We start from the raw sequence: 24,322 nt of genomic DNA, 5'->3' as shown, positions 1-24,322 counted from the left end.
GGCGCGGGTGGGGGGGATTTCCTGCCGGAGGTGGGCCCTACCACGGGCCTATCCCACGCAGGGGCTGGATTCCCGGTGCTTTCTGAGGAAGCTCCACCCTGTCCCGGGGAGGCTGAGGAACTTGCCTGGCCCTGGGCCTCCCACCCACCCATACTCCCAAGACTGCAGCTTGTGACACGACGCGGGAGACCAGCTCCCTCTGCTCTTTTTACCCTGCCCGCTAGTTGTGCTTAGTCCAGCCAAGTGGGCCGAGGGCTGTGAGGTGGGCAGGGATAAACAACCAAGGTCCCCTGCAGTCTCACAACTCCCAACCTCCTCGTGAATGCCTGAGTAGGGCAGCCCCAGAAAAGAAGGGTCTTAGCTGTCGAGAATAGCACGGAGTCGGGGCATCAGCCTACCCTCAGAGACACGCCGCTCCGACGTGTTTAGAGAGAGGACTGTGCAAACAGGCCCAGGAGGGGACTAACAGGCCAAAGCGCCAGGGCCTGCGGGCTGGGAACGGGGTGCCTGGCGTCCTCTACTACGGTGTCCATAGCCTGCAGGTGCGCTAGGGCTGCGTGGCTTCAGAGAGCCGAAGGAACTCTCCAGGCTGGGGCCCAAAGAAGAGGAGATGCCCGCCGTCCGAGGGTCCTAAGCGCCACGCAGGAGGCCGACCAGGCTCTGCCGCGCGCGCGCAGAGACAGGGACTGCGGTCCCAGGCTGGGTGGGCTCCTGCAGCGAGCGTCTGGAGGAGGGCGTGGGGGGGGGGCGCTTCCTCCGGGATGTTCGGCCCCGCCCCCTCGCCGCCGGGTCCACCTTAAGGGGCGCGCTGACATCAGCGCGCTGCCGCCGCACCGCCCGTGGGGTGGGATTTCCTCCTCCTCCTCCGCTGCCGCGGCCGCCGCCGCCGGTCTTGCGCGGTGTCCAACCCGCCCCGCCGAACCCGGCACGACCCCGCCGGCCCCGCCCGTCCGGCCCCGGGGAGGGATGCGGCGGCGCGGCGCCCAGGATGCCCCGCAGCCCCGGGACGCGCCTAAAACCCGCCAAGTACATCCCAGTGGCCACGGCCGCCGCGCTGTTGGTCGGCTCCAGCACCCTGTTCTTCGTGTTCACGTGAGTCTGCCGCGTCCTCGGGGACACAAGGGCCACAGCCGGGCCAGGAGGGGTAGGGACCAAGTACAAGGACCTGGTACAGCTCGGAGGCTGGGCAGGGCAGGGCTGGCACCAGGGTTGTGGGCAGCGTGAGCCCCCACCCTGGTCTGAGGCAGAATCTGTGAGTGTGCCTAGGGAAAAGTGAGTCCTGTGTATGGGGACACACTGCCCGGTGGGCACCTAATGAGTGTACCGGGCAGGCCTTGGGTGTGAGGTACGGCGCTGGACAGGAGAGCGTGTGCAGTGGCTGCCCAGGGTGTGGCTGTAGCCCTTCTCACCCCACAGGCTTCAGGAGGGGGACATGGGCTGCCCAGAGTCACCAGACCTTCCTGCAAGGAACTGAGGGTGTCTCTTGTGTCCCCTCCCGGCTGTGTAGCCAGGGGCTGGAGCCAAGTTGTTTCCGAGTCCGTGTGGTCTGGCCTGTCTGCCACATGCCTTGCCCACAGCTCCCTGTGACACTAGCCTGGCAGTACCCTCCACCCCTCCTTGACCTTCTCGGGAAAGCCTAGAATCACAGCTGGAGGGCCCAGGCCAGACCACACCCAGGGATACTGGCCATGGCAAGCATTGGGATCCATGAGGCAGAAGGCAGGATTCTAGACTTTGGCAGCTTTAGCTTCTTCACCTGAAACACAGGCTATCTCACAGACTGAGTGCTGGGCTGAGGGTACATACAGCTCCCTCTCCATGGTCATGGGGCCCCGGGTCTCCTTCTGGTACAAGGAGGGTTTGGGGCTCTAGACTTCAGCCATACATGTCTGTGACTACCACCTTCCACAAAGTCCTAGGTCAGACACAGCCAAGGTGACCAAAGCAACAGCTATTCAAACCCTCCTGGGGACCTGAGGCCTCAGGGGTGTCTGAAGCCAGTTGCGGCCTATGTTCAGAGGCAGGTTAGCCCCTGAGCGTGAGTGACCCTGGAGCAGGGTGGGCAGGGGCGGCATGGCACCCTTTCACATAGCAATAGTGAGGGTGGCTCCCTTGGGGAGAGTGAGTCTGCACTGGGTGTCTGTGGAGGCGGGAGAGCCCCCTACCTGGACTCTGGGCCTGGGTGGGTGCCACAGGCTGCCAAGAGTGTGTTTAAAAAAGGCCTGTGTGGACGGGCTTATTTCTGGCTTTGGTGAGCAGGCGGGTTCTTGTCACTCAGATGCTGCTGACTGGAGCAGAAAGGAGAGGGGCAGGTGGGCAGCAGGCGCAGGAAGAGGGAGGATGAGTCCTCTTGGGTCTTCTGAAGTGGTGGGACCCGGCCCGTTTCTGGCTCTGGGGTTAGGGCTGAGGGTTTGAGGGAGTTGTGGCCTCTGCTTGTCTATCTCAGTTTCTTATCTCTTAAGTGTAATTTAGTGTTTTCCCTCCTAACTTTCAAAGTAATACATGTTCCAGAAAACAAAAACTATTAAAAAGAAATTGAAATTTGACCCTACCCCTGAGAGCCTGTTGTCTTTCTCTCAGTGAGGCTCACCTGGCCTCACTGTAGCATACTTGTCCTGAAGTGAGCCCTTCCTGAGATTTCAGAGGGCTCTTACTCACTGTCCTTGAGCTTGACCCACCCCCAAGCAATAGGCTCTGAGGCCCCTGCACCTTTTGTATCCTGCCCTGTGCCAAGTCTTTCTTCCTCTGTTCTCACAGATGGGGGTCTGGGTTCAGGTACATCGTGCTGGGAGGTGCAGGCTTCCCTTGGGGTACCATAGGGAGTGCCTACATCCTGCCCTGTGTATGGCCCAGGAAAAGGTGCTGTGTGTGTCCTTGCAGCAGGATGAAGGCTTGGGGGCACTTACCGGGGTCCAGGTAGAGTGACCATCTAGCCAAGGGAGCCTCGCTTATCCCCCAGGACAGGGCTTCCCTGCAGGCTGATACCAAGGCCACATTCCCTGGGCTGACTTGACCTTGGCCTGCCCCTGCCCTGGCAGCTGGGTTCCTGAGAAGGGGTTCTGTGGGGGCAGGCCAGGCTCATTGATGCTAACACATTGTAGCAATTCCAGGTAGGCAGGGGTCCAGGTGGCCCCCTTTTCAGGACTGGCCCTTCGTCACCCCGATACCCATGCTTGTTCCCTCTCCCCACCTTCAGGCCCATAGGGTCTATCTTCTCTGCCTTAGAATCTTGGACTTCCCTGGATACTGAGGGACTTTCTTTATACTCAGTAAACATGAATTGCCCCTTTAGGACAGGTCCACACAGGCAGCAGCTCCTGAAGTCATGCAAGATGGGGACCTGGGGACCTGGAGGACCAAGGTCAGCTCATTGAGGGGGCTGGAGCCAGCACTTCATGCAGACATGTTGCTAAGAGAATTTGGGGTATGGAAAGGATGCTGGGAGATAGGAGCGTCCTTCTTCTGAGAATGAGCACACCACAGGGCAGGTTCCCAGAGGCCCTTCTCCTCGAGGAAGCCTTCCTGGGTTTCTGGTGCAGTTGTGTCCCCTTGGACCCCAGAAGCCCTTCACACTGTGGCTCATTGCCAGGCTGGGTCAGATGCTCGGGTGGAGGGGGTCAAAGGGTCACCAGGCCTCTGCCCCTGCCCCTTACTCCTTCCAGAGCTACTTCGCAGAAGGATAGGGATCTTGTGAACATCAGAACTGAGCTCTGCTGCTTGGAAAAATACCAATGCCTGGAGCCAGGTTGGGCCATCTTTTTTCTGTCTGAGGCCAGTTGACTAACCTCTGGGATGTCGGGCTGGTTCCCAGGATGGGCTTGAGTCCTCCCCATGCTCAGAAGCCCAGACAGGCAGTAAGGCCCAGCCTAGGACAGTGGGAGGTCCAGCCCAGGACCAGGCTAGCCCATGGTGGGCCCAGGTGGATCGATTCACTGGCAGGGGCTGTATGGGGATCAGGGGAAACTTAGTATGAGCCCCCTGCCAGGACTCACTGCATGTGGTTGGGAGTATTCTGGGCCCCTGAGCCTCAGTTTCTCTCTCTGTAGGGATGAGATGGATGGGTGCATGTGACCAGAGGTCTTGCCTGGCCTGATCAGGACAGAGTAGTCACAGATCCTCTTATCCTATATCCCTATACATGAACACAAACCGTTAATGAAGAACCCTATTTAAATAAAAATGTCTGAGTTAAAATTTTCAGTCCACATTTAACTTTGGTACATATGCTGCCCCTATAGAACCTCCTACCCTCCTTGAATGGTGTCTCCCTGCTGGCCCAGGCAGGACTCAGGGCCTCGGCATGGGTGGGGTCATGGTAGTGGTATGTGGCTCTGACTCTGGAGAGGCAGGGGCTGGTCAGGCAGGAGTGCTCAGAGCCTCAGCCAGGCTGCCTGCCCCCTTCCCTGTCAAGTCTCCTTCTGGCCCGAGGCCTAGCTGTAGCCAGCAGGGAGTGGCCGGCCCTTGCCCAGCAGGGCCTGGGATCACCTCCCTGTAGGCAGAGAGGCCCTCCTGGAGCCTAGGACAGACTCAAGGTGGGCTGAGCAGTGCTGCCGGCCACGCGCTGCACAGAGCTTGTATGTCCATATGCTCACCTGGTCCACAGGAAGCAAAGGGAAACCCAGAGAGGTGGAAGATCAGTGAGAGGCAGCCAGACCTGAGTTGGACCGGGCTGGGGTCAGTGGGAGGAGGGGGCTTGTGTTCATATGTACATACATCTGTGTTTGTGCAGGTGTGCCTATGTGGTTATGTGTATGTTCATGCAGGTGTGCCACTGTGCACAAGTGTGTATATCTATACGCAAATGTTTGTATATGTGTGTGTCTTGCATATTGGCACATATTTGTGCATGTTCATGCAAACATGCCTTTTGTGCACAACTGTGTGTACCCATGTGTCTCTGTATGCATGCTTGTGCACACATATACCCACACACTCATGTCTTGGATGGAGCATGTTTATGTATATGTGAGGGTACTGCACACATGTGCGTGCATCTGTCCCTGCATGTTCATGTGGGTGCATACGTATGTCTGTGCACATGTTTGCACGGCCTCTTTTGTCTTTCCCCGTTTAGCCCACACAATTCCCGAGTTGGCTGAGTCCCAGGCCTTGGCAGCTTTGGCCAGTGAACCTTCCCCCTCAGGCCTGAGCCAGACTTGGTCCCCTCTTACAGCACTGTTTGGTGGTGAAGGCCACCTGGAGGAGGGTAGGTGGTGGGAGACAGGACTGCATGGGAGTGCCTAATCCTGGGTCTGAATCAAGTCTGGAAAGCTGGAGGTGGTGGGCAGAGGGACAGTGGCTCAGGTCCCAGTCAGAGAACCTGCATCCCTCCCCATCCTGCCCTACACCAGCTAAGGCCTACCTCTCTTCCCTGGGTATGTGTGGCCCAGGCAGTGGGTAGAGGCCACCCAGCACTTCCAGGTAAGCACTGGCCCGTCACAGTGCAGATTTCCAAACCTGGACCCAATGCTGCACAGCTGCCTCCCTCCCCCCAGTCCCAGGCATCTAATCAGGGCCACTGTCCAGCCCATGCGTCCTGGGTGTTCATCAAGGCTCAGAGAGGACAAAGCAGTGCAGACTGCCCAGGCCAGCGGCAGCTCTGGGCAGCACGGGGCTGGGGGCTGCCGGTAGCGTTCAGTCCCCGCCAGCGTATGTAATAGTTCGAATCTCAGCTCAGACACAGACTCGCCCCAAGGCCTTGTACATGTGTCAAGCCCTCCATTATCTGCTCCTTGTCTGTAAAATGGGAGGACAGAAGAGAAGCACCCTCCTTCCCCCACAGCTGGGAAGGTGGAATGTGTGGTCGGTCCACTGTGCAGCAAAGCCTGGACAGAATGGTGGGTGGGGCTCACACTCTGGTCTCCCCGCACGTGTCCTCCTGCCTTCAGTGCCCACCCACCTGATATGCTCCATGTCTGTACATCTGCCCATGCTGAGCTGGCACCAGTGCATCCTGGGTTCCCTTGGCCTCTTCTGCAGGTGCATGAGGGCCCGTGCTTGCTTTAAGACTCTCCTGTCACTGCCTTGAAATTCTTCATACTTTTTAAACAAGTGGCCTACATTTTCATTTTGCACAGATTATGTGGCCAGCCCTTCCCAGAGGTGCCATGGGGAGCTGGTTCAAACCGCCCGTTTGGGGTCCACACTGGCCCACCTCTCCCTGGGTTTCAGGCATGCCTGGAAAATCCACCCCTGTGCCCCCCACATTGTAGGGCAGGCCATGCCTCAGGGGCCCACTGTTGCCTTGCTGAATGGGATTGGATCAGAGCCACGACACACATTGAACACTGTCTGCATGCTAGGCTTCAGCATGCAGGCATGGGAGTGTGGAAGGTGTCCGTTGGTGGGCACTCCAGGCCGCCTGGGAAGGTGGGTGGCGGAGGAAGACGCTCCTGGCAGAGGGAACCCTGTCTTCAGGCCGTGCGTCCACCTCCATGGTGGGTCCTCGAGAAGAGGAAGGGGTAACTTGGGCTCTGGGTGCCAAGTGTGCTGCCATGGGAAGGGAATCTTTAAATAGCTTCTTGCTTTCCACTAAAAATAGCGAAGTTCTGCTGCCATGGAGGTGGTTGCTGGGGTGGTGGGGCTGGCTCCTGGCCAAATCAGACCTGGGTGTGCCAGTGTGGCCTGCCTGTGCTGGGTGACAGGCAGGGCTCACGGTCAGGGCTGCTTTGGGGGATCCCCACTGGTTCCCCAAATTCACAGTGGGCCTTGGTACTGGGAGGGGAGCAGACCCCCTGAATGTGCCTGTTTGTCACAGCAGCCAGGAGCCATAGGAGAGATGGAGAGCCTGAGGCCAGAGGGGCTTTGTGGGAGCTGAGTGGGTGGGCCCAGAGCCCCACTGCTGAGCTGGGGCAGGGAGCCACAGGCCACGTGCCCAGGGACTGGCTGGTCTCCACAGAGAGGGCTCTGGTCAGGCCCCAAGAGGGCTGAGGAAGATGCTGTCTGTGATATAGCATCCATCAGTGAGGTATGTATGCCCTTACCAGGGTACCAGGAGTCTGGGAGGGCTTCCTGGAAGAGGGGCCAGCCTTGGAGCCAAGTGGTGAGAGGTGGTAAAGGGGTAGGGGAGTCATTGTTTTCTAGTCTCCAAGTGTTCTGCACTGTCATGTGGAGAGGAAGATGACCCACGGAAAAAAAAGGACTGCCCGTGGCTCAGACTGAGAATGCACCCCTCAGGGAAGAGCAGGGATAATACCACTGTGTATGTACTGGCTGAGAATTGGGGCTCCATACCCCCAAGGGTCTCCTTGTTAAGGATGCCCCACTGGGCTGTGGACAGGTCTGGGTGAGGACAGAGGTCATTGGCCTCTGTCATGGCACATGGGCAGAAAGGGCTAGTTTTCCTTCTGGGAGCCTGGGAACAGTGCTGGGTTGGGAGGGAAGACACGGGTGAGCTTTGGCAGCCCCTCCTGTCTTGCCACCCCTCCTCCCGCCGTGCTGCCCCTCCCGCCGTGCCACCTCTGTCATGCCCAAGCCTGTGGGCCTCTCTGAGCCTGTTTTCTCCACTATGAATTAAATTCCTAACTGCAACCTGGGGGTTCACTGGAGTTCGAGTCGACACACAGAGTCCGTGTACCATGTAGTATGCATCGTGCAGTGTGCACAACCCCGATGGCTGAGGAAAGGGGCGGCAGGCCATTAGGCAGGGAACTCCCAGAGCTCCCAGGCAGCAGTGGCCTTCCTGCCTACCATGCTGAGCATTGATGGTGGCCTCGAAGGCCTATGCCCAGTTCCTCTGCCCCGAGCCCCCTCTTCACCCACCTGCTATAGTCCCAGACCCAGCTCTACACTGCTTGCCACACAGGTGCCCCTGGTTGACACGAGCTGTGTCCCCAGCTGTTCCCGTCTACAATGGCATCATCTTCCTCTTTGTCCTGGCCAATTTCAGCATGGCCACCTTCATGGACCCTGGCGTCTTCCCCCGAGGTAGGACCTTGTGCTGGGCAGATCATCTGTTCTTTCACTAGAGTGTAAACGGCTAACATGGGGAGGGTCTTTAGTAGTGGGGCGTCCTGGTGGATGGTCTGGCAGAGATCGGGGAGGGGCTTTCCTGCCAGGGAAACTACTTTCCTGCCACCCCCCTTGTTTCTGGCCCACAGCGGATGAGGATGAGGATAAGGAGGATGACTTCCGGGCCCCGCTGTACAAGAACGTGGATGTGCGGGGCATCCAGGTCCGTATGAAGTGGTGTGCCACCTGCCACTTCTACCGCCCACCACGCTGCTCCCACTGCAGCGTCTGCGACAACTGTGTAGAGGTGACGGCCCCACCACCCCACCCACCCCCTCCCCACTGTGTCCCTTTCCCCCCCGCCCACCGTTCGCCCTGACGTGCTGCTCCTGCCCAGGACTTCGACCACCACTGCCCCTGGGTCAACAACTGCATTGGGCGCCGCAACTACCGCTACTTCTTCCTGTTCCTGCTGTCGCTCAGCGCACATATGGTGGGCGTCGTTGCCTTTGGCCTGGTCTATGTGCTGAACCACGCCGAGGGGCTGGGAGCCGCTCACACCACCATCACGTATCCTTGGTTCGACCACAGAGGCAGTGTGGGCTGAGGATGTTTCACAGGGGACCCGGGACTCAGAGGGGTGGGTCGGCTGCCTGGGAACCCCAGGGGTGGGTGGGTAGTTTGTCCACAGACACCTGCTCTGTGTCTTCACCCGTGGCCGTTGGCCTTAACGAGCCAGCATGGCTGTCATGTGTGTGGCCGGTCTCTTCTTCATCCCTGTCATCGGCCTCACTGGCTTCCACGTGGTGCTGGTCACTCGGGGGCGCACTACCAATGAGCAGGTGCAGACCCTGGTGGGGCCAACGGTGATAGAGATGGGGGCCCTTGATGCCGACAGCGCCAGGGCTTCACGGGGACCTTGGGTTGGGGGGTGGGCAGGGCTGCAGGGCCCTCAGCTGAGATGGCCTGTGTGGTGGCAGTGGGGGAGGCTCAGGTCCGGCATACCGCGGTGGGGCTTAGGGTGGGGCTGTGCCATTGCAGCCACCAGTAGCTAAGGGTCTGGAAATTCTACAGCTCCTTGCAGAGATAAGCTGGGGTAACCTGGGAGGGGCTACCACTGGGCTGACCCTGGCCAACCTGTGGAGAACCCCTGCTATCCCTCGCCCACCTTGGCCTGGGCCCTGGGTAGCCACGCTGGCTGAGGGGGTCCCTTGTCCACAGGTGACGGGGAAGTTTCGTGGGGGCGTGAATCCCTTCACCCGAGGCTGCTATGGGAACGTGGAGCACGTGCTGTGCAGCCCCCTGGCTCCCCGGTGAGGCCCGGGTGGGGTGTCAGGGGGTCTCTGCTGAGTTCAAGCTGGGCAATTGTGGGCCCTGAGCCTGGTCTCCTTTTGCCCTTGGCAGGTGGGGCCAGCCCTGCCCTTGGTGTACATTCAGACTGGGTTGCCCTTGCCACTCACTCTTCCTTCTACAGGTATGTGGTGGAGCCACCCCGGCTGCCACTTGCTGCTCGCCTGAAGCCTCCCTTCCTTCGGCCTGAACTCCTAGAGCGAGCCCCACCACTCAAGGTCAAGCTTAGTGACAATGGGCTGAAGGCTGGCCTGGGCCGGAGCAAGGTGGGGACCCTGCAGTGAGTGGGAGATGGGGTAAAGGTCAGGCCCTTAGAGGTGGGAAGCAGCTACATTGGAAGGGCCTAGAAGAATGGAAGGGGGAGGAATTGGAAAGATTCTGGGAAGAGTCTAGGTCCCAGGGCACCAGGGAGGAGTCCTCAGTTAGCCTCATCCTTAGCCCACACTCTACCCACCACTGACCACTCCCCCTCCCAGTCCAAGGGCAGCCTGGACCGGCTAGATGAGAAGCCACTGGACCTGGGGCCACCACTGCCCCCCAAGTCGGAGGCGGGCACATTCGGCGGTGACCGGCAGACCCCACGTCCAGGCAGTGCTGGTGAGGTGGGCTGGCCGAGTGAGGGGAAGGGTATTGATTGACCCAAGCCTGACTGTGGTCCATTTCTCCCAGAGAGCACCTTGTCGGCTCAGAGGACCAGCCCCCCAACACCCGCCATGTACAAGTTTCGGCCTGCTTTTCCTACGGGTCCCAAAGCGCCTTTCTGTGGGCCAGGCGAGCAGGTGAGGAAGCCGGGTGCTGCCCTGATGTCCTGCACCAGAGACCCCACCCCAAGAGGCCTGGCCCCCGGAAGGCCCTGCTTCAGACAGAGAGGGTGTCAGCAGGCCCCCACCTTGCAGAGGTCCTGGTTGGGGCCAGTGGAGGGAGCACTGCCTGCTGGCCCAGTAGGCAGCTGCCCCCAGGAGCAGTATGTGCCAGGATGCCAGGAATTCCACCATTATTCACTCCATAAGGCCCACGGGAAGGCTCCAAAAGAATCTGAGATTGTTTGAGAAAGCACATTTATTTCCCTGAGCTGTATAAGCGTTCTCTGCTCACCATTGGAGCAGCGGCAGCCCTGGACTGTCTGAGGAATTCCCAGGAGGTCCCGTGCATGCCTAGTCTCCCCACCCTCCTTCGCAGCCACCTGAGAGGCAGCCCTGTGGCCGGATCAGCACACCTAGCCAGCCCCACCTCACCCCAGGAAGCCCCTCTTCTTAGGACCAATGTCTTGCCTAACCCTATCCTCCTTGGCCAGTGTGCAATGGCGTTTCTTGGGGATGGGGTCAGGCTGTAAGTGCCCTCAACTTGGTCACCTCCTTCCTGGGATTTTCTGGATCCCACAGAGGGTCTGAGTTGGCCAAGTACTCTGAGGCTACATTTGTCTCTATCTATGCCCCCTCTTGGTTTTGAGGTTCTACGGGCTCTTGTCCCCAGCCTAAGCCTGTATGCCTTGAACCAAGAAAACTGTTGTTGCAGCTGTCCCCTGAGCTGGGTGGGCTCCAAGGACATAGCTCTGGGTATCTGTAGCATCCAGATGTGGACCTGTAGTGCCACACACATCAGGGGTGGGGTACCCAAAAGAAGGCTCTGGTTGCTGTGTGGTTATTACATGTCCTCAAGGTTCAGCTCCTGAGGCTGCCCCCATGCGCCTCCCACCCCCGCTAGGAGTACGAACTGGAGCAGTATACACACCCTTCTCTGGGGAGACACCATCTGAGGCTGCTGATCTGCTCCACTCTGCCCCCACTTCTTTCTGTGGTGGGCAAGGAACAGGTGTTAGGGTCAGGGGATAGAGTGCTTCTGGGACAACTTGTTGGTTATACCTGCCACCACCTTGATGTCACCCAGATTGCAGCCTCTATGTGGGCACAGAGCATCCGGTGGCCAGGTGGGGCATGGTGGCTGGGCAGTGGTAGATATGCACCTTCTGTCCCTGCAGGTTGCAGGCCCTGACTCTCTGACTCTGGGGGAGGACAGCATCCACAGTCTGGATTTTACATCTGAGCCCAGCCTGGACCTCCCTGACTACACACCTGGTGGTCTACATACCACCTACCCACCATCCCCACCGCTCAGTACTGCTGACACCTTCTCAGGGGCCTTGCGATCCCTGAGTCTAAAGGCTGCCAGCCGGCGGCGTGGGGACCACATGGCCCTACAACCCCTACGCTCTGATGGTGGGCCCCCAACGCCCCATCGCAGCATCTTTGCCCCCCACACGCTGCCCAACCGTAATGGCAGCCTGTCCTATGACAGCCTGCTTAGCCCCGCCCCACCCGGTGGCCGTTCATGTCCCGCCCACCCCTCAGCCAGTGTGGCCGGCTACCGCTCTTCCTACCTGCACCCTGGGGCTGTGGGTGACCCCCCACGGCCCCCACCCCGCAGCTTCAGCCCCGTGTTGGGCCCCCGGCCGAGGGAGCCCTCGCCTGTGCGCTACGACAACCTTTCCAGGACCATTATGGCCTCCATTCAGGAGCGCAAAGATCGGGAGGAGCGTGAGCGGCTGCTGCGCTCTCAGGCCGACTCACTCTTTGGCGACTCAGGAGTCTACGATGCACCCAGCTCCTACAGCTTGCAGCAGGCCAGCCTGCTGTCCGAGGGCCCCCGAGGCTCTGTGTTGCGCTACGGCTCCAGAGACGACCTGGTGGCCGGACCTGGCTTCGGAGGTGCCCGGAACCCTGCACTACAGACATCGCTGTCCTCACTGTCGAGCGCCGTGAGCCGGGCGCCTAGGACCTCCTCCTCCTCCTTGCAGGCGGACGTGGTCAACAACAACGCCCCTGGACCCCGGCCAGGCAGCGGCTCCCACAGGTCTCCTTTGCGCCAGGGCCCGCCCTCTCCGCCCAGCACTCCCCGCTCGCCCTCCTACATGGGCCCCAAAGCTGTTGCCTTCATCCACACGGACCTCCCGGAACCGCCGCCCTCACTGGCTGTGCAGAGGTGGGTGCCGGGGTGCTGCAGGCTTCCTGGCGGGGGCAGGTATCTGGTTTGTCTGTGGGGCTTCTTGGCTAAGCAAGTGTGGGTTGTCTGGAAGGCCCGTGGCCACCTATGGGGCGGACATTCCCCACTTTGGAGGCTTCTGGCCAACCTGTGTGAGGGTCGTGCCCCTCCAAGGACACTCTGGCATATCCCAGGGTGTGGGAGGATTTGCATCTTAGCTTAATATCTCACATTCTCCCCCAGCCAGCACAGACCTATGCATGGGGTCCCTGGGCCTTCTTCCTAGGAGCTGGTGCCACTGTCCCTGTCCAGGAGGCTGAGTCTGGGGGACAGCACCCTGCAATACGGTGTGCTACCTTGGGTAGGGTCCATAGCCCCTGGAAGCAGGGGCTGCCCTGCTCAGAGATGCAGAAACTGCCCAGAAGGGCAGGCTGGTCCAGGCCCCCGGTGGGTGGGTAACTGAGGATGCAGGACTGGCTGGCTGGCAGGTCAGGCCCAAGTACAAGAACTGAGCACCTGACTGCACAGGTCCTGCACTGGATGCAGCAGCATTGTCAGAGCATCACCCCGGCTGCCTTGAGCACAGGCTGGGTGAGGGAGGGGTTTCTGTTGTGGGAGTTAACAGGTCCAGCAGGTGGCAGCAGCACAGAGAGGCAGGAATGACAGCCGAAGGTGGGAGGGCCTCCTGCCCTCATGACTGGGCAGCTTTGGGGCCAGGAGGGCAGCCCCTTGTTTTCCTAGGAGGGAACAGGGAAGGAGCCACACAGTCATCACTGGGCTCCCCAGCTTAGGGCTCCAGGATAGGCCAGAACCAGGGGTTTGGCTGGCTGGTGTCCACCTGGCCTTCCCATGCTTGTGGTCTTGCCAGTGGGAGAGACCAAGGGACCTGGGGATATGACAGCCATTCTGATGTCTGTCTTGTGACAACACAGCCCTCCCCCACAGACTCCTTCTCAGGGGCCTTGTGATCCCTGAGCCTCAAGGCCGCCAGCCGGCATGGCCACCCAGGGCTTTGTTTGCATCATCTGTCTTGTTGCCTCCACTGGCCTCTGTCCTGCCGTGGTCCCTTGTTTACCGTGTGTGTGCATGTATGTGTTTGCTTTGATGCAGGGACCACCCTCAGCTGAAGACCCCCCCAAGTAAGCTTAACGGGCAGTCCCCGGGCCTGGCCCGCCTGGGGCCTGCTGCCGGCCCCCCAGGGCCCTCCACCAGCCCTGCCCAGCACACGCTCGTTAAGAAGGTGTCTGGCGTGGGTGGGACCACGTACGAGATCTCGGTGTGAGGAGTGACTGCCACCCATCTGCTGTGGCACCACGGGGACCAGGACCCCCCAGCGGCTGCTCCCTACCCCCAGACTTCTCTGCCCTGACAGAGGAGGCGGCCCCGTCCTGGTGTGGACACATCAGCGAGAGAGAGAACCACGCCTCCGCGAGTCTGTTTCTCGTTCTCCACCTGTCCATCCACTTATCTGCTCACCAGGGCGTGGCCGGGCCACCGGCTACAGGATCTGTGTTGGTGACCCTGCTCCCATAGGCTGAGCCATGAAGGGGCACGGACTGCATCTTTATGGACTGCACCCATGTCCCAGGGGTTGTCACTTGGCTAGCCCCCACCGACTCATCTTATAGATGGGTCACTATGGCCCAGAGATGGACAGAGAGGCCTGGGTCCCTGGCCATCCTCCAGACCGAGGGCCTGCCACCTGGCGATCCTAACCTGCTGCCTTTCAGGGACCCGCTGGAAGCTTCTAGTTTGGTGAGGCAGATTCTTCTGTGGGGAGTCCAGCCCTGGCCCACAGGCATCCAGCGCCAGGGCTACTCCGGGTTCTGACAGACAGGTGGATGGACAGACCGATAGACTGCCAGCTGTGGGTGGGATCCTGGCTCTGTGTGTCCTATCTCGCCCAGCTGGTGGGCGTGTCCCCGTGTCTGTGCGCTGAGCTGCCATGCCACGTCCCATGTGTTAAAGCTCAGGACCCTGCTGCCCCCACTGCCGGGAAACTCGCTGTCATTGAAGCCTTAACCTCTGCTTTACGCTCTTGTGGGTGGCAGTGGGGGCAGGTGGGAGCAGGCACAGGCCGGACGCTGCTCCCGGGGCCTCCGAGATCGGGAGTCCCTTTCTGCCAAACGAGATTCCCCACCCCAAGGCATGCAGAGTCGGGGCGCCAGAGCCTCGGCACCTGCGTGGGAAGCACATGGGGAGGGGGTCAGAGTTCCGCCTGGCGCCAGGGACCCAAGAGTAAGCACACAGCAGCGTCCGCTTGCGTTGTGTCTGTTTTATGTTTTTATATCTACATCTATATATCTATAATTTTATTAAAAAAAGAAAAAGAGTCATTTTGATCCTTTCCTTGAACAAAGCCAGGGCTGTTGCTGATACTCGGGGGCTCCAGGGTGGGGGCAGAGCTGGCCAGACTCCGGGAAAGGTGGTGGCCAGCGACATGGAATGGGAATTTCCATGTGGGCGTGTCTCCTGACTTAAGCCGAGCTGGAAGCTTGGGAGCTGGGGGCTGGCCCATAGGTCTTTGGCTGACGAGCATACGGCTCCCCGGGTCTGCATCATTCCTGGCAGTAACAGGGCTTTTGGAGAAAGGCACCCCAAGGGCCTCCCGGGAACCCAAGGGCTTGCAGGAAATGGAGGAGGGGTAGTATGTGGAGCCACTCGCTGGCTGGGGACTCTGTGGTGGCTGCTGCCATGTCCTGCTTCTGTATTTACTGGGTCCGCCACCTCTGTCTGGGGTAGAGGCATCGGGAATGCACAGCTTTTAGATCCGAGACAGCTGGGTAGAGGTTGGGGGGCAGAGGCTGGGCAGTGTGGGAGGTGCCCTGGACCTTTGGCCCCCTCACTGGGCAGCTCTGTGCCATGCTGACCTCCACCTTTCTACTTCTCTCTCATGGGACGCTGCGGCCCACAGGGGGCGGATCGGCACTTGTAGCCGTGGATGGGGGCATCGTGGCCCACCCAGGGTGCCCCCCGGCCTGCACCTGTGCCACCTTGGCCTCCCTGAGGACCGCCCACTGCTGCAGGTCCCCTGGAGCCCGGCCCCTGGGGTGCCCACCCAAGGGGCTGTGTGCCGCCTGCACTTGGCTGCCTCCAGCCTTGTTCCTGGCCTCTTGGGGCCTGAGCGAGATACCAAGTAGGCATCTGCGGAGCCCAGGACAGCCATCCCAGGACAGCTGGGAGGCCAGGCTACCAGGGTCCCTGGGGTATGGGCTGAAGGTCCCCTCTATCAGCCAACCTCGACTGACTCCCAGCCCACGGGGGCCCATGACCGTGTGCCCGCCCACCTCAGGAAGTTCCCATCAGCTGCAGGGAGTTCAACACCGCAGGTGGGGGCCCTGGAGCTGCTGGGACCACCACGGCCTTCCCAAGGTGTCACGTCATCACCTTGACCTCCCTGCTTGACCAAGCATTTTAGACTCCACTTCCTCCCCGGGAAGCCCGGGCCTCTCTGGTAAGGCTGGGGTGTGGGGTCTTAGGTTGCGCCGCAGGTCACTGCACTTCCCCATCCCTGAACCCAGAACAGATGCCTTAACCTGGAGCCACCAGCCTGCTGAGCCGTCCAGGCCCTGCCAGGGCGGGAGGAGACCCAGCGCCCAGCCCAGTGAGCTGATTCTGCCTGGGCCCTACCTGGCAGTCTACTTCGCTCTGAGATGTATGCTTGGGGCACTTGCTTGGGGTACTTGGGGGCTCTGCAGTCCCCAGCCAGCTGGGCCTGATGTCTCCAGGGAGAGGGCAGGGCCCCAGCCAGCCCTTTCCTACTGGAGCAGCACCTCCATTTCTCCCGCTTGGGGGTGAGCAAGCCATAAAGCTACTCTCCATTGTTGTAGAAGGTATTCCCTACCCCAATTGAATGCCCCAAATAAAATTTTTTGTGTTTATCTCCACTGCTCTGTCCACCAGTGTGGTCCCCCTGTCCTCAAAGCCTTGGGGCAGTGCTGGGAGGCTGGACTGGACAGAGTCCCTGGGTTGAGGAGGGGATAGCCATGGGGTGGGGTGGTGGTCTGGATAGGTATGGGGAGGGTGGGACGGCCTGCCATGTCGGAACTGCGGGTCATGTGACAGGGTCAGGCTGAGAACCTGACCCTAAAGGATCCTCAGTCCTCACTTTCAGTGGAAACCCTCCTGTTCAGAGCCCTCTCGGTGCTGGGGGCCTCCTGCGAAGGAGCTGCCACCCAGCAGGCGGCTGGGGCATGAAGGCCAAGGCGAGGTTGTCACCCTGAGGGACCTCGACTTTGAGATCAGCCTCAGGATGCAGCAGATTCCCCTGTACCCCATCTGCACGGAGACAAGCTCAAGACACTGTGTCACCACTGTATGTCCAGCCACAGGTCCAGCCTTCAGGATGGACCCCACCCCACCCTCCTCCGAGGCTCTTGGCGGGGACTGTGCATGCGGCAGTGCTGCGGACAGGAACTGGCTCGACCCTGGGCAGCTAGGGCCATGCTGGCCACCTGGCCTTCTCCTCATTGGGGCCCCTGGGCCTCCAGTTTAGAAGGGCAGGAAGTCATCCACCTCGAGGTGCAGGAATGGGCCCAGCAGGGCCCGGAGCTTCCAGACGGCAGCACGGCTCAGCAGGGGCGGCACCAGCCCCTCGAAGGGTCCAGGGTCCACCACATACACGTAGGCAGCGGTGCAGGCCATCAGGGTGCCCAGCAGCAGCCTCAGGGCCAGCAGCCTGTGGGCGGTGGTGGTCAGGGGGCAGGGGTGCTGGTGGGACAGACCCCCAGGGACTGGGCTCTGCCCACAAACACAGCCACCTACCAGAGCTGGCCTTTGATGCCCTCGGAACATTTCAGCTGTGGCTTTGCCTTCTGTGGGGGAGGAGCAGGTCAGAGCCTGACTCCTCTGTGCAGGGGTCCGAGTGCTGCACATTCCTGCTTCCCCTGCCCAGGGTAGGCACCTGCAACCATGTCTCCCAGAAGGCTCTCACCTGGCTCCTAATGGGACTCCCACCCTGGGGCCTCTTCTACTAAAGCCCACTCTCCCCTCCCCAGACAGGTGGAAGCTGGGAGAGGGGTGGGGGCTTACTGCTATGCACAGGTCCTTCCTTGCCTGGGTGCGGCACTGGGCACGATCCCTGGGGGAGTCGCACAGTCAGGGCCATGCGCACTCCTTGTGCACCAGCCTGGCACCACCCCTGGGCCCCTGGTCTGGTGCCATGAAACTGGGAAGGGTTGGGGATTGGTTCATCCCATCCTGACCAGGACGCCTGCTCCACCCCAACTCAGGCCACCTGCCCCTGACCCCACAATCACCCCAGAATCTCCAGCTGAATGTCTTCCATCTGGTCTAGCACGCCCCGGATGTCCTTCTTGAGGTTCTAGGGGGCAGAGGAGGTAAAGGGTCCTCCACCCCTGACCACTCTGCCACACTCCCCTGCTCTCCCCAACCCCACTCGTTTCCTGCCTCCCTCATCCTCTCGGTATTGCTCTTGGGGGACCTACCAGGAGCCCGGTGGCCTGGTTGTTCAGGGCCATGTGTACCTCTGCGACACCATCCCACACCTGATGGGGGGGAAGGCTAGGTCATGCCCCAAGGATGTGCCCCGCCAGGTGGGTCCCCCAGCACCCCTTACACCCTGGCCAGGTGGGCACCTCGGTAATGGCCATCTTCTTCCTCTCAAAGGACAGTCGGATCTGCTGTAGCTCATTCTGGGGGAGGAGCATAGTATGGGCACGGCTCAGCCATTGGGTGGTCAGCTTGTTCCTTCTCCACCCACCGGGACTGTTGCACAAAGGAACCGCCCCCTAGCCCCAGCCCGGTTCCAGGTGCCCACCTGGGACTGCTGCACGAAGGACTCCTCTCCCCGGCACAGCTCCCTGCGCAGCAGCTGCAAAGGTGTCCTGTCCTCCAGGGGCCTGGCACCAGCCTGCTCAGGGTGCTGCAGAAGAGCCCCTGAATCAGCTTCAAGGTCATGGACAGCATCTGAGGTCCTGGACTGCTTGGAAGTGGGAGTGGAGGGTGTGCTGCATGGAGTCACAGGGTCAGTCCTGACAGTAGCCAAAGTCCTGCTGGGTTCAGACTGCTGATACGTACTTACCCAGGCCAGGGTCGTGCAACTCGAGTGCTCCTGGCACAGGGGCAGGAACTGCTGCCCTGGTCCCAGAAGGGCCCCCAGTTGCTCCCGCAGGTCCTGGTTCTGCCTTTTCTGGGGGTAAGAGGCAGAGAGATGGGACTGCCCCGCACAGCCGCAGGAACCTGAGGCAGCCAATGCTGGGGCAGGGGCTTCAGCGCAGAGGGAAGGGGGCACAGGGCTTAGGAGGTCCGGGAACAGCTGTGAGCTGTTTGCACAAACAGGCAGAGTCTGTGGCCAGCTCCGCAGCCCTGGTGGGTCGCCTCACTCACCAGCTTCTGGTTCTCCTGCTCCAGCTGGAGAAAGGACTGCTCTGCAGGCTGCAAGGGCACGCTCTGGAGCTGGGCGGGGGCTGCCCTGGGTGAGGCCGGGCTTCCTGCCCCCAGTGTCAGGTGTGGGCATGGGCAGGGTCTGCGCCTTGAGCTGGGGGATGCCCCCTGCCTGGGGGACCCCTGCTCCCTTCCTGAGTGCAGGGAACAGCCCCACCCCAGCCCTGACTCCATCTGTCCTTGTCTCATCCCTGCTGGGTCTCTTGGCCTTTGTCTCTGCATCTCTCCCTCTTCACTCGCAATAAATCCCCCAGGTACCTCACTGCCTGCCCTGGGCCCCCCGGGCCCTGCCTCCGGGGCTGGGAAAGCCCTGGCCGACTCCACTGAGTGAGTGGAGCTGAGAGGGACCACACAGGGCCACCTTACAAACCCCTGGCAGGGTGGGTCCAGGCATCCTCCATGGCTGCTTGAAGTTGAGGGTTGGGGGCATTGGGGATGGGGGTGGCCACAGGGTCCCAGGGTTTTTGCCCCCTCCATACCTCCCTGTGACCCCTTCTAGACCCCAGGTCCAGGCTTTGGCCTGGCGGGACCTGCCACCCTTTTACTGGCCCCCCAGGTGTTAAAACTCACGGGTCTGCCTCAGGGGCACCTGTCACAAAGGCCTGGGCAAAACCAGGGAGGTCATAATGGGCCAGGGCTTTGGCCTGAGCCAGAGCTGAAAGGGCCCCTCCCACCACATTCCTGTTCCTGAAGTACACTCCTCTGGTCACCCCTTGTGCATTGTCCCCACCTCAGCCACCCTACCCACCTCACCCACTTTCGCTATTTTCTTAAAATGTAAAACACATGAGTCAGGCACACGGTTAAAACAAAATCAAACAACAAACAGTGTCTAGTCTGATCCTTCCTCACACCTCAGTTCTCCCTCATGCCCCAGCCCTCATTAGGCTGCTCATTAAGACCCTTCTGGGGATGGCTGCACGACCGTGCAGGCGACCATCACGGCCTCTCTCTGCCTCTCCACACAGACTAGGTCACCCTATAGCCTGACTTTTTTTTTTTTTTTTAACCCAACACATCTCCAAGGTTTTGTTTAAAATAATTTATTGAACATATACTTTAATGGTCCTAGAAGGATGATTATTATCCTCTCCTTACAGGTGGGGAAACTGAGGCATGAGGGCAGTTAGTCACTTGCCCGGGGCCACACCACCATTAGGTGATGGGACTGGACTGGCGCTTGCTCTTCCCGGCTCCCGGGGGTCTTTTCAACCTCTGTGGAGCGCGCGTCCAATGGCGGAGCCAGATTCGGGTCTCTGGCTTGTTTCCCCTCACTTCTTTCCAAGGTCCCACCATGCCCTCTGTGTACCACCCATGCCCACTTCAGGCTGCCCTGTTTCCATGACCTCCTCTTTCTCAGCTTCCTCCCTTATTTCATCTACAGTATTCTCAGATATCGGCCTTAGGAAGGTGGATCAGAGGAAAGTTGAGCCCCTGTGCAGAGTCAGATTAAGGTTGGTTGAGGCCCCAGATGCAGAAGAAAATATTGGGCCCCTTAAAAAAGAGAAAGACAGGGAAACTTTTTTTTTTTTTTTTGTATTTTTCTGAAGCTGGAAACGGGGAGAGACAGTCAGACAGACTCCCGCATGCACCCGACCAGGATCCACCTGGCACGCCCACCAGGGGCGACGCTCTGCCCACCAGGGGGCGATGCTGTGCCCCTCCGGGGCGTCACTCTGCTGCGACCAGAGCCACTCTAGTGCCTGGGGCAGAGGCCAAGGAGCCATCCCCAGCGCCCGGGCCATCTTTGCTCCAATGGAGCCTTGGCTGCGGGAGGGGAAGAGAGAGACAGAGAGGAAGGAGGGGGAGGGGTAGAGAAGCAAAGGGTGTTTCTCCTATGTGCCCTGCCGGGAATCGAACCCGGGTCCCCCGCACGCCAGGCCGATGCTCTACCGCTGAGCCAACCGGCCAGGGCTAACATATTTTTAAATAAATAAAAAATATTATGCACTATTAATGTTAAAATTGCACATATGAAACTAAACTTGGTGTCATTAGAAAAAAGTGTAAAGTTAGGATTTTGCGGGGCCCTAAGAAGTCAGGGCCCAGGGCATGCGCCCAGTGAGCCAGCCATTAAATTTACCTCTGTGCAGTAGAAATGGCCCCACAGATCCCTCCTCTCCTGTGTTCTTGCCCCTCTACAAGGTGACTCTGCACTCTTCACATCAAGAGACAGGGTCTGCTTCTCCTCCTAGATTCTGTGCTAGCCCAGGGAATCAGTTGGGCAGTGGGTTCTGAATAACGTGTTGGCAGTTGAATGTTTGTGTGTTGGGCCTTGTCCTGCTGCTCTGGGCACTCTCTGCCATGGGGGAGGCCTTGCTAGATAGCATGTGAGGTTATGGAGGGAGGGACTTCTGTCATTTTTAACTGGGAGCCCAGGTTGGTGCTTGAAGAATGGCCCCACAGGGCAACCGATCACCGAGCCCTGGGCTAAACCGCACTTGTTTTAGCCACGAAGTTTTGGAGTGGTCTGTCACATGGGAGTAGGTTGTGAACCCCCCGCAGGCCTGAGAGCAGGCATCCCCAAACTACGGCCCCGTGGGCTGCATGTGGCCCCCTGAGGCCATTTATCCGCCCCCCCTGCACTTCTGGAAAGGGCACCTCTTTCATTGGTGGTCAGTGAGAGGAGCACTGTATGTGGCGGCCCTCCAACAGTCTGAGGGACAGTGAATTGGCCCCCTGTGTAAAAAGTTTGGGGACCCCTGCCTGAGAGCATCTTACTCTGACCTCATACTTGTTGGGTGTCAGGCTAGCAAGGGAATCAGCTCAGAAAGTTACTTCCCGCAGAAATTCGAGGCGCCTCACAGCCCCCAGCGCTGCTGCTCCAGCAGTCCAGGCTTGGCCGCTGGTGTTTGGAATGTCAGCAATCATGATTTACTTTTACCAGCCGTCTCTATTGTTCTCTGAGTGCCCCGCTTCTTTTATTCAGAGCATCTTGTTCTGTTTTAGGGATAAAGTGGCTTTGTGGGGGAAGGGGAAATATTTTGTTTCCTGCATTATTCTTTGTGGTTCATTTTTTCTATGTGGTCATAGGACCTCCTATTAGATGCTGTCCTCAAATGTCTGGCTTTCTACTCCTGTGTACAAGGAGCGGGCTGACTGGCACGTTTCTGTCCCTGTGAGGAGCTCGAGCACCCTCACTTCAGGCCTCTGGAAGGAAGGCCTGACTTGGGCACGTGTCTCTGGGCTGCAGCTCTGCAGTGTGCAGTGGGGGATGGTGTGGGGACTTTGCCCGAGCAGAGCCGTCTTGTGCCACCTGCTATCCCTCACAAGTGCTGAGTGGTCACTCCAAGCTGACCGCTAGCCAGCCCTGTTTTCCTGCCCTGCCTCATTCAGCCCCAGGCTGTCCTACTCAGCCAGCCTCTGCTTCCCACCTTAAGGAGTTGTTGAAATCCCTCGCCTGAGGGTGGTCTCTCTCCTGTCCTCTTTGCCATGTGGGGTGGGTACACTGCAGGGACCGCCAATGGGGGCAGCCCACCAACAGAGGAGGCGTGTGCATAGTCCACTGGCCATGACAGGCCGGACACATGTGGCCCTGGCCCTGGGAGTCCCTGCTATGTCTCTAGGTGAGGGGGAGGCAACATTTGTAGCCCTTAACAGCTCTGGCTAGGGGTGAGCTGGGAAGGGTAGGCCTGGGGCTGAGCTTCAACACCAGCTGCCTCCTGAGCTGCCCAGCCAGCCGGGGGTCTGCTTTGCCACCCAAAGGAGGAAGGAGCTTCTGGGCCCTCCCCTAGCCTTGGCCTTATCCTTCTCTAGAGTCCCAATGGGTCTTAGGGTGTGCTCAGCTCAGAGTAAGCACCCCTTCGGGGAAACTTGAGGTGGGGGCCAAGGAAAACTTCTTGGACAACATCTAAGGTGAGGCAGCCATGGGGGAGGGGTGGGCCAAAAGTCCTGAGTGACTGGTGTGGCAGTGACGGTGGGGTGGCGTGAGGGTGCTTCCTGGACTCAGTGCCCACGAGCCTGTCAAATGCCAGTAGGTGCCTGAAAAGGCACATGGGGAGAGAGAGGCGGTCCTCCTGGGGACTGGTGAGCCCCCCCGTAGTAACAGCAAGGGCAGCCGCGGCAGGTAACACAGGTGGACTGCTGGTGGAAGGGGTGTCTTCTTGTCTCACCAGGGGCACCCAGGCTGAGCGGAGGCGGTAATCCCCAGCGGGTCTGAGGAGCTGCCTGAGGCACCTGGATGACACAGGGACCTCCTCACACCACTCCTGTGACTCTGCGGAGTCTCCCTCCCTGGCCCTCAAGCTCCGGGCTCCCTGATACACCCACACCTTTACCCAGGCTGTGTCCCCGAGGGCTGGAGACTCAAGCCAGCCCTGAAGACCCCACATCCCTGAAACCTTCCTCCTTCCCCGGCCCATGTCATTCCTCCCCCTCACCCCTCCTTGTGGCTCTGAGTTGGAGAACACCCCAAGGGGCAGAGGAGGCTCTCAGAGAGAGAGGGTGCTGGAGGTCCACAGTCATGGTGACAGTTCCAAGAATGGGGACACATACTCTAATGTATGCAAAGCACCCTGAAAATCAGTGTCCTGCGTGACGGTAGGGGTTTTGCATGTATCTGAGCTCCCGGATAGGGTCCTGTGCAGGCCAGAATTCCTGGGCACAGAGGAAGGCTTGGCTCTAGCACAGGGTGGGGAGTGCCAGGTCACACCCCTCTCCTTTCCAGGTAGCACTCCTCCCTATGTGTAAGTTGCCATGGCAGCTTCTTCCTGCCCAAGTTACCATGACATTCAGTGGCCTCAGGGACCCTGGAGCCCTTAAGCAGGGCTTGGGCTAGGGAGGAGGGACAGGAGGCCCATGTCATTCCTGCCCTGAGCCAAGCACGCCTGCCTGGATTCACTTTGGCCTCGACATTCAGTGCTCCACAGTCATTTCCAAAGCTGAAAAATAGGTCTGGAGCAGATGAAACGTGGAGCCCCTGGGCCAGCCACAGCCCCTCCAGCCCTCAGAGCCACCTTGCATTTCTCTAGGCCCCGCAGGCTTCCTGAACCAGGCTGGGGGACCCCCCTTACCCTGGCCTTCAGGTTACTCTTGGTCTTCACTCCCCTGCCAGGGCCTGGGGGTGACTTGTCCTCTGTACTGAGTGCATAATCCATAGCTGGGGTCCGTGGGTTGCCTCATAACTTCTACTTTCCCCTAGACTCATAGCCAGGAGGATGGACAGATCCACAGGTGTGGCTGTGTGAGTGATGAAACACCCTAGGGAGTGACCACCCCATTCCAGGGCCAGAGGGCAGGCACACTCCAGGTGTGTAGACACATCCTCAGAGTACTGAGTGGCTTCCTTTCCCGGCCTGGGGGGCAGCCCTGCAGGATGAACTGGCTGGACGTGGTTGCTAGAAACAGCGTGCAGGGGAAGGTCAGAGGAAGGCCCTGGGAGGGCTGTGCCATGATCTAGTGCCAGGGTGGTCCCATTTCAGAGGCTGAGGCTGAGATGGGGGCATGCTTCTGTGTCTGCCCTGTCCCTAGTGTGACCAACCAGCTCCCAGGGCAGGGACCATGGCAGGCTGTTTGTTTTTCCTTCCTGGGTGACTCTCTGGACACCACTGCTCATTTTTTTATTTAAGAATCAGGGAGATAATGAGAATGTCAGAAAAATCCTCTCAGGGACACACTGCACCAATAAATTACCTTCAAG

General features: G+C 59.7%; 2 protein-coding genes across 4 annotated transcripts; one reads left to right on the top strand and one right to left on the bottom strand.

The window, feature by feature from the left end:
• The first annotated feature begins 853 nt into the window (after positions 1-853).
• Positions 854-16,003, top strand: ZDHHC8 (zinc finger DHHC-type palmitoyltransferase 8). Of its 3 annotated transcripts, none has more exons than XM_066259826.1 (11): positions 854-1,092; positions 7,805-7,926; positions 8,100-8,257; positions 8,348-8,520; positions 8,690-8,792; positions 9,172-9,263; positions 9,425-9,566; positions 9,777-9,897; positions 9,970-10,079; positions 11,279-12,279; positions 15,194-16,003. In XM_066259826.1, exons 1-11 carry the CDS (start codon positions 989-991, stop codon positions 15,417-15,419), a joined length of 2,352 nt encoding a protein of 783 aa, XP_066115923.1. In that variant the 5' UTR covers positions 854-988; the 3' UTR covers positions 15,420-16,003. The 3 variants fall into 3 exon arrangements, with proteins under 3 accessions (XP_066115923.1, XP_066115921.1, XP_066115922.1); XM_066259824.1 differs by lacking the exon at positions 15,194-16,003 and adding an exon at positions 13,390-14,702 and having other exon boundaries at positions 855-1,092; XM_066259825.1 differs by lacking the exons at positions 854-1,092; positions 15,194-16,003 and adding exons at positions 4,777-7,201; positions 13,390-14,705.
• A 767-nt stretch (positions 16,004-16,770) lies between these two features.
• CCDC188 (coiled-coil domain containing 188) lies at positions 16,771-19,161 on the bottom strand. Its single transcript, XM_066255004.1, has 9 exons — positions 18,628-19,161; positions 18,323-18,430; positions 18,059-18,163; positions 17,877-17,933; positions 17,727-17,786; positions 17,538-17,602; positions 17,311-17,359; positions 17,044-17,093; positions 16,771-16,957 (listed from the first exon to the last, which is right to left on the bottom strand). The coding sequence occupies exons 1-9, from the start codon at positions 19,159-19,161 to the stop codon at positions 16,771-16,773; spliced, it is 1,215 nt and encodes a 404-aa protein (XP_066111101.1).
• Positions 19,162-24,322: the final 5,161 nt, after the last annotated feature.

The sequence above is a fragment of the Saccopteryx bilineata genome, chromosome 2 (genome assembly GCF_036850765.1).
Source record: "Saccopteryx bilineata isolate mSacBil1 chromosome 2, mSacBil1_pri_phased_curated, whole genome shotgun sequence".
Taxonomy (NCBI): domain Eukaryota; kingdom Metazoa; phylum Chordata; class Mammalia; order Chiroptera; family Emballonuridae; genus Saccopteryx; species Saccopteryx bilineata.
The sequence above is the reverse complement of the archived record's forward strand: the minus strand, read 5'-3'. Positions and strand labels throughout refer to the sequence as shown.